Source organism: Xiphias gladius, chromosome 7 (genome assembly GCF_016859285.1).
Source record: "Xiphias gladius isolate SHS-SW01 ecotype Sanya breed wild chromosome 7, ASM1685928v1, whole genome shotgun sequence".
NCBI classification, from domain to species: domain Eukaryota; kingdom Metazoa; phylum Chordata; class Actinopteri; order Istiophoriformes; family Xiphiidae; genus Xiphias; species Xiphias gladius.
Genome location: NC_053406.1, coordinates 27,788,826 through 27,798,141, shown reverse-complemented (window position 1 = coordinate 27,798,141; position 9,316 = coordinate 27,788,826). Strand labels below are relative to the sequence as shown.

At 47.2% G+C, this 9,316-nt stretch overlaps 1 protein-coding gene across 1 annotated transcript; it reads right to left on the bottom strand.

Moving 5' to 3' along the window:
• Positions 1–677: 677 nt before the first annotated feature.
• On the bottom strand, positions 678–9,095 carry gpr171 (G protein-coupled receptor 171). The gene is made up of 6 exons (XM_040131373.1): positions 8,962–9,095; positions 5,799–5,901; positions 5,457–5,660; positions 4,058–4,270; positions 2,962–3,090; positions 678–2,037 (listed from the first exon to the last, which is right to left on the bottom strand). The coding sequence occupies exons 3-6, from the start codon at positions 5,646–5,648 to the stop codon at positions 1,528–1,530; spliced, it is 1,044 nt and encodes a 347-aa protein (XP_039987307.1). The 5' UTR covers positions 5,649–5,660; positions 5,799–5,901; positions 8,962–9,095; the 3' UTR covers positions 678–1,527.
• Between the last annotated feature and the right edge of the window lie 221 nt (positions 9,096–9,316).

Here is a 9,316-nt window from a genome sequence, read left to right as displayed (position 1 = left end):
CCCGTGGTTCGGGTTCAACTTTTTATGTTCAGACTTACTCTACATGTTGTTTTCCCTCTTTTTTTATTTTATTTTGTCATTACTGATGTTTATTCATATTTCAGTTATTATTATTATCATCACTTTGTTTAAAAAGCAAAGAATAGTTGTGGCTTTAGTGTTTATACTGACGACAGTATTTGTACATTGCCGATGACGTTCAGATTCTTCTCCATCATCAGTCCCATCAGGAGGCGTCTGATCGGTCCCAGATTCGTCCTGCAGCAGGAAAACAAACGGCCAGAGACAGAGAACTGTGTTCAGAGACCAGGAGAGCAAGGAGTCCTGCGACAGGTGGTCTGGCCCCCACAGAGCCCTGATCCCAGCATCATGGAGTCAGTCTGGGACCACATGAAGGGACAGGAGACACTGAGACAGACTGAAAGAGGAACTGAGGCAGGTTCTCCAAGATGCTGGGACAACCTACCTGCCAAGAACCTGGAAAACTGCGTGCAGGTGCACCGGGGAGAACTGGTGCTGGTTTGGTGCGCAACGAGGGGGCTCAGAGCAGATACTGATCTGTCCTGCAGTTTGGATGAAGTTCACTGAGGAACAAAAACGGTTCATGACTTTATTTTGCCCACCAGTTTCCCACAATCCCGTACATAGACATGTATTTTCCAACGAATCTAAAGCTGTGTGATTTACATCGTCTTATCGAGCTCTTAAAATGTTGTTGTAAAAAGACAGAATCAAGGCAAATGATGGAGAACACAGTGATGAACACTGCTCACTGCTGCACTCTGCTGGTCCAACCGCAGCAAGACAAGCTGAAATCGACACCAGTTTGTCTTTTGTTTTGTTTTTGTCGTTTTCAGTTGTTGTTGTTGTTGATTTTTTTTTGTTTGTTTGTTTATTACCTCCAAATTTAAGGCTCGTTCACATGCATGAGGGGACAATCTCACGTGATAACCAGCACGTGTTTCTGACCCAATCATAATTGAACATGTACAGAAGGTCTCTCTCCCCCCAGATTTTACAAACATTTCAGATCTAGAGACCCTTCAGCAGCATCAGATTTTGATACCGAGTCCCTATATGAACAGACTTTGGCAATGAATGTAAATTAAACATTAAACACATTGAGATTGTCAGAAACTGACACCGAACCATCGCACTTACGACGAGGATCATACATGCGAGTGAATAATTCATAAACACTGCAAAATCAGGTTTATTTCTTAGTCACTGGGTCACGGCATTGATGTGGTGCAGAAAAGATCTTTTTTTTTTTCCTGTTCAACCATCTTAAAGCGGAGTTGGGACGTGCGGTGGTGGGTTTCGTGACTACAAAAATAGTTTTTGTCCACTTTTAGAGTAGGTGCATTTTAGGTTACCAGTTTCCATATGCGTCCATTCTTTGTGCTAAGCTAGGCTAAATATGTGCTGCATCTATCCAAGGAGAACGGTTGTAATTGTTTTACACTTAGTATAAACATTCTCATTTAAAGTAGTTTCTGGCATCTGTGGTTTGACGCAGGCCTCTTGCTACACAAAAGTTGCATGTTGCATTGTTTCCTCCGCAGCCCGTTTCGCTGCATCGCTGACTTCCTGGTTTCTGCTGCAGGAGAACATCTTCCTGACTGTCTGTCTGAAAGGTGCGTAGAGGTAGAAGAAGAGCAGGGGGTCGAAGCAGACGTGCAGCAAGCTCAGCAGCAGCGTCGACTCCTTCCCCAGAAACAGCTGCCGCTTGGTCTGGCAGTCCGTTATGACCTTGGTCTGGGCCAACGTGTACGGCGTCCGGACAACGTGGTACGGAACAAAGCTGAGTATGTAGGCTAGCGCCACGGCCGTCACACTCCCCGCTACCCGCCTCGCGTCGACCCAGAGTTTGGGCTCGCTGCGGCTGCCCAGGAGTCGTCTGAAAGCCAGTCCACTGGAGACGAGCACGGCGGCGGAGGCATTGAGGAACAAGGCTGTGCAGAGGAAGACGGTCAGGGCGTGCCAGTGGAGGCTGATGTCCTTCTTCAGGGAAGAACAGCTGAGGTACCGCCGCACCTGGAGAGAGAACCAGACAGGGATGTTGTACGCTTACATTTGATAAGTGACGGCGGAGTCAAAAATGAGTTTTCATCATAACATACACCGGTTTAGTAATAAATGGACACCACGATGGTAGCAGGAGCAAATGGATGTCGCAGCAGCAGCAGTGGTAGGAATAGGTGGTAACAGTATGTATCCATTGTAAAAGGAAGGAGCTGAAGTTGTATTCCAGTAATTCAGTGACCGTCACAGATTTAAGCCGGTTGGACCTGTTCGGAAACTGACCTTCCTTAACCCAACGTAGAGCTGGCTGCCGGCAGTTCACGCAGATTCTAGGGGCAACAGGTCACTAAGGTGCATGGTGAACGCGCCCAGCGTGTTGTCAACCGATAGGTCTGCCTGCATTTACTTGGACCTCGCGAGCATTTTCGTGGTTTATCTGCTTATTGCGCTCGGATCTCTTCGCTTTTCATCAATTGTTTAAAACCTCTGACATCGAGGGATCCGACGATAATTGACCTCCTGTGCTTTTTACGGGCCGTTCCGCACAGATTCGAGTTTGGCCTACACAGTCAGATCGTTTACATGGTGTCCGACGTGTTTACTCTAAACTAATCTCCGAAACGCGTTTCCTCTGGATAATCCAAACACATTCTGTCTGTCAACAGGATTACAGCAGAGAGAGCTCTCACTTTTTGTGAGCGGCTGGATTGATTTTCAGCCGTGGCTCTGGGCACGTCAAGACCAAAGCCGGCGCCGGCTCAGCGTCGCCCCTTACATGTACCGGATGGGACCTCGTTTCACTCCACTGCCGCTTCAGTCAGCGCGCTGATGTCCACCAGACAAGTGAGCGAAGCGCCACAGGTTTTATGTCTGAAACCCTCCCCGTGGACGCCTGAATGGTGACCGAGCGCAAAGCGAGGGAAACAGTTACCGTACCTGGACTTGTTGTATGGGCAGAGCCATGTTGGGCACCATGATGAGCAGCAGGAGCAGCCAGACGACCAGAGACAGCAGGCGGGCGAAGCCGACCTCCTGCAGCCGCAGAAAGCGCAGATTGTGGCAGTCCTGAAGGAGAGGAGACCCATCAGCCACCAAGACCACCTTCCCCAGAAACAGCGCAACACTTAACACTTTACACTGGCTCACGTCCACATGGGCTGACGGTGACTCAAATGCCTGCTGATTTTCCAGCTCTGACTCAGTGCTCCACAAAATCAGTCTCTGACCACTGAGGGAGATGATAACTGGTACGTGTCATTTAACTGTAGAGGAAACATGTCACCACCTGTCCTGCCATATCCTTTTTTCAAATGTCTTGGCTCCTGCATTTACGTAGATTTACATGAAATTTGGTTTTAACATTCCATGTCTCCAGAAAATGATTCCTAATGATTATGGACCCTGGCGATGTTGACTCAACTCCTCTCTTACTTATTAGTCAAAGAACTGGAGATGAGAAGCTTCAGAAGGGTTGGATTTAATGCAGGGCTGTTGTATGGGATCGCATTCGATTGCACAGGTCAATCCAGTACGCAGGTGAAGTGGACTGCTGTTGTGGATTCAGGAGTCCTTTGTGTGTTATTTCACTCGATGCTTCACATGACCGGGTCCTCATGTGGCTGTGGCTCACCGGGGGAAACGTTTCTTAAACAAAGCAGGAAATTAGAGAGCCCAGGAACCGTTACTCCAGCAGGTAATTAGTCTGTGCCCTCACCGGATGGAGAAGAGGTGGAAGGACCGTGGCTTAGATACTCCGGCTCAGGCAGAAAGTTTGGAAAAAAAACACACTGGTTTTCTAGAGAGTCGACCAGAGTTGCTACCGGGAAGCAGGACGGTGATACATTCCACTTGTGCTGCTGCCGGGTGTGAGGCCGCATTCAGACAGAAAACCGGATGACTTCATCAAAAACTTCACTATAAACTATAAAACCTCATAAATACCGTAATGACTTGACAGTAATGTAGTTAGTGAGCCTGATAACAAAAACAGAAGAACACCTTCGTCGCCTGCGCCCGTGCGGCACTACTGTACCTGCAGGTAGCGGTCAGTGATGATGAGGGCGAGGAAGGCGACGGATGCGTAGAGGCTGATGTAGATGGTGACGGCGCTGGCCTGGCAGTGAAACACCATGAGGCTCCACGGCGCCGGCCCGAGGTCCTTCAGGATCTTGAAGGGCAGAGCCAGCAGCAGCAGGAAGTCGGCCACCAGCAGGTTGACCAGGTAGACGCTGGTGCTCTGCTGCCGCTGCAGAATTACAAACCCACACGCCGTCCACACTTCAATCCCACTTTTATCTCATCAGATACAACGGCAGCACTTCATCTTTCGTTTTCTGATCTGATCTCGTCTTGTCTGATCTCGTGTCACCTCACATCATCTCAAATGGAGCATCTGACCTCGCTGAGCTGAGTCCAGTCTCGTCTCACCTCACCTGAAATCCTTTTAACTCACCTGACACCGTCTCTCTTCTCCACATCTCATCTCAAGCCATTTCACTTCGCATTTTGTCATCTCAGCTTGTTAGATCTTAACTCATCATATATACCACACTCTACCGCGCCTCTTTCTAACTCCATCCATTCTGACGACGATCTTTTTTTTCAGATCAACTCATGACAACCCCTCATCATGTCGTCTCGTTTTATCTCACCTCACGCTAAATCCCGCTAAATCTTTCTTCACAAAATCCTCTCTTTTACTCATTTAGATGATTTCAGGTGTTCTCAACTCACCTGACATCGTCTAGCTTCGATTCATTTCAGTTCGCCTCGCTTCACTGTCTTGTCTTCCCATCTCCTATCTTCTCCTCGAATGTCACTAGATCTGATCCCACCTCATCTCACGCCTTCTCCACGTTACGTCTCTCTACGTTCAGATTGTCCCACCTGACGTCATCTCTGATCTCATCTTATCTAATGTCTCTTTACCAAAGCCAGTTTAATCTCAAATAAACTCTCAGATCCGTTGGAGTTAAATACTCTCCCTTGTCATATCGTCTCAAGCCACCGCATCTCTTCAAGTTTCATCTCGTGTCACGTAATTGTGTGTCATCTTACATGTTGCCTCATCTGTACTCATTTTACCTCTTCATCCTGCTGCATCCTAACTTTATGTTGTGTCATTTCAGGTCACTTAACTGTTCATCTCAACTCGTACTTGACTAAAAATAACTCTCCTTCATTTAAATCCTCTCACCAGTTTTTCCATCTCACCTGATAAAATCTCACCTCGGCTCAAAACAAACATCACCTCATCTCAACTCGCTTGCTCTCATCACATCTCTCCCGATAAAGTCTCATGTCGCCTCACTCCAACCGATTTCATCTCACTTCAGTACACGTCACACGAAATTACGACCTCTGACGCTCTAGTATCGCATCCTCCCTCCGATCTCACCAACACGACTGCATCTGATCCGATCTAATCTCACCTCCGTTCTGGGACTGCAGATGAAGGCCCACCCAGACAGCAGGCTACCAGGCAGACTGATGATGAAGATGAGGATGTAGAGGACAGTGAAAGGTCCCATCTGGTCATTGACAATGCACTGCTTGCCCTGCTCGGCTCCTCCAAAGCTGAGGTTGGAGGAAGGAGGCATCATGAGGACCTGCGTTGCTCCCATAGTGCTGGAAAACTAGATAGGAAAATAGTTGTAGTGCTAAATGTAAAATAAATTCAAAATGGAATAAAATTCAGCAAAGAATGCTCCAACGCTGCGGTTCAGGAAAAACAAAAATAGCATGAGGAGTTGCGGGTTGGATGTTGTTCTTACCGTGGAAGACGTCTCAGGAAGTCCGTGCCTTCGGCTGCTGCTCAGATTGTGGTTTGGATATCTAACGTTCACAGCGGGTTCACAAAACAGGAAGAGCAGAGATCTGCAGTGAGACAAACCGTGAGAAAAATGAGTCTCTTCAAATATTATGCGCTGTTCCTTTTGATCTCATCGTCTGCAAAAACAGAAAAACTTTAACTGTAATTGTGGCATGTGCAAAAGTTTGGGCACCCCGCTACTCATTATTTATTAACACGTTCAGCATCGAGGGGTGGAAATATTCTGCATGGGGGGGGGGCAGAATGGATCCAGAAAACTCTGCGCTCTGAATGTAGTTAGAATCCACTCTTGGCTGTCCTGCAGTCCATCAAGAGCGTGGCGGTGAAGACCTGAACGTCACTGAACACCTGTGGGCAGATCTTCAACCTGCTGTGTGAGCGGGACAAACTGAAACATCTCAGCACCTGAAGGGACCTGCAGAAAGAGGCTGAAAACCCACCAGTCAGCACCAGAAAGACCGAGCCAATCTTTTGCACACAGCGCTATGCCTGCTACAGGGGTTGAATTCATCAAAAATCAACTGAAACTCCTTCTCTCCTCTCTTTTTAACTTAAATGTTAAATATTCGTAACAAAATCAGAGTTGAAGTTTGGAAAATATTGCTTATTGTTATCTGTCCCGCTGGTTACACAACCCGACTGATAAAATAACAGCTTGAATGAAATCACTGAACCTGACGGAAATGTATGATTCAACAAACAAACGGACTGAAGCGGCTGCCTTTTAATTTGAACTATATTACATAAATGGACGATGTGTAATATCAGCAGCTGACACACTTTATTTTATTCTGCATGAAATATTGAACTGATGTTTCTGGGATAGAAGTGGCCGTACTGTATATTAATCTGCCCCCCCCCCCCCATCCATCCATCCGATTTTTCTTTTTTTTTCCCCCTGTATTCCTGTTGAGGGTTTGGATTCGTCGTGTTGGATGCACAGCGGCTCCTTCACCCAATCTTGGGTCTCAGTGTTTTACCAGAGCGGGAGGTGACAGACAGCAAAGCGAGCCGGGCTGCCAGGCAGGAAACGAAGCACACCCCGCAGTAACACACAAACTGCCTGCAGCAGGAAATCATAAATAAGGAAACTTTCTCCCCTTTCAGCCTGAAACAAAGTCGCCGAATGTACAAATGTATGGACGAGTACAGTTAGTTTGCTGCCTGACTGTCCTCAGTTTGTCAAGCCGCTGACATTTAGCCGACACCAGTCTGTGGGCTTTTGATAAATGTACCTTAAAAGTCACTTCACAGAAAAACTACATAAACAGATTAGTCATCGTTTCATGTTGTTGAAGGCTGCGTCTGCTGTCGTTCTATATTTGGGTCTTAGTGTCAGGAAAAACCCCTAAAATCACCCAAACCAACACCGTGTTAGTCCGTCTCTGGATGATTTCTGTCTTCTCAGCTCTGAGCCCCTCTGAAAAGACACGTACGTGTTCAGTCTGAACACAAAACTGATTTGACTCGACTCGACTCGACTTGAGATGTTTCCAACCTGAGTAAAAAAGTTTCATGTGCACTGAGGCATCATTTCTCTACTGACCCTAACTCCGACTCCCTAAATGACACGCGAAGAGCTTCGAATGTGTAGTCGGGACGTGCGACATCACCTTAAAAGTGACGTGCTACTTATACACTGACAGAGCGTGAGCCTACAGGGGGAAGTGGAAACCAGCAGAAGTGCGCGGTCCATACATCAGCTGTTTTTTGACAAATAAACACAGACTCTACGAACAGTTGGGTGGCCGCTTTCCCCCGAACCAGGTGCCAGGTGAACATCTGCACTGATCAGTCTGAGCGCACCTTCAAGGACCCGCCTGGCGCTGTTCGGGGTTTTTCCTACAACCATCCAATCCCAGGTCCCACGATTTTACAGACAAATCCCTGTCTGTCTCCAGCCCGTCTCTTCCTGTCCTTCTCAGCTCCGAGCCCATCGGTTCCTACCGAAGACGTAAATCTTTAAAAACACCTCACAAATATAAAGTTTCATTTTTTCAAAAAAAGGTTCAGGGATTTCTTAAAGGAGTTGTTGGGGACTATTTTCAGCGGCGGATTAATCCGCATTCGGGGCTGCAGTCAGTATCTGTGGCAGCGGGACGGTGCGTGTGTGTGTGTGTGTGTGTGTGTGTGTGTGTGTGTGTGTGTGTGGGACTGAGTCCAACTGAAGTCCGGTGTGTGTGTTCGTGCTGATGAAGGAAAATGTCACCCGGGGCAACATTGTGTCTCACTGCTGTGTTATTGGTCTTTGGAAACCGTGACGCTCTGCGGCTCTGAGGAACCAGAGAGTAAACCCCAGGAACACGCGTCAGTTTTTCAGAGACACAGATAAAAGAAACCCCTGATAACGGACTGCGCTGAGTCACATAAGCTGATTGTACAACTTCAACTTTCTTTGGAAAAGTACGGTCAAGTAAAGGTCAAACTGACTTCAGGCCGTGACGATTGCTGGTTTCTCTCGTTCAGCCTCCAGAATGGATTCCATTAAAATGGCTGTGAGGTAAAAACATCTAAACTTGTGTGAAATGGGATTAACAAAGATCCATGAAAGACCTGACCTGAATCCCACAACTCTGAGTAATTAATCACTAGTAATGCATTGTTGAATAACCAGGACACAGTGGGAGCCTGTTCACTGATGCTTTCTGTAAACACCAGCTGCTCTTTCTGACACTTTGGTCCAAAGTAAAACATCTGAAGAGCTACAGATTTCAAGATTTCCATTAAATTCACTGTGGAATTTCCTGCTTCCCAGAAGATGAATCCTAACGATGCTTCAACCTCCAGGCCTCTGAAATGTCCTTCAGAAAGCTACGAATTTTACCCACAGACAATGTTTGAACTGAACCTTCTCTCTCTTCAAGGCTTGGATCGACACGAAACTCTCCTGGGCTGAAACATCAGAACAAAAGGTGAAGACTAAGTCAAAATGCCTGGTTCTTTTTCAGAAAGTCAAAGGAGCAAGAAGCCTGTGGACATAAAAAAACTGAGGGAGAGACGTCAACTGCAGAGTCAAACTTCCAGTCACAGAGTTTTAGATTCGGCTGCAGGCGCTGCCGTCTGAGAAAACAGATTTTTATAATCTGGATCTTAAAGCAACTCACTTTTGGGTTCTGGACCACTTTTGGACAACTGTTACAACGAAGCATGTTGCTGCTTCCTCTCTACGGCGACAGCACCTGAGGTATTTACAGCCGTCCACCAAACCGTCGGCAACCCCTGTTTTCCCAGTTACCGCGTAGCGGCAATGTAATCGAGGCCCCGGGAGGTGGAGGGACCCGTCTGTGGTTTGGGCGACGACAGCTCCTTGGTTAAGGTCAGAGAAAGATGGAGGTTTTGGTTCAATGTCACCGTGAACTTTTTCTGTGTTAATCCAGCCCAGGATCTTTCCCCCAACCTGAACCAGGTGCTGTGAGAGTCTAACCGGAACCACACGCCAGTTTAATGATGCCGACTCTA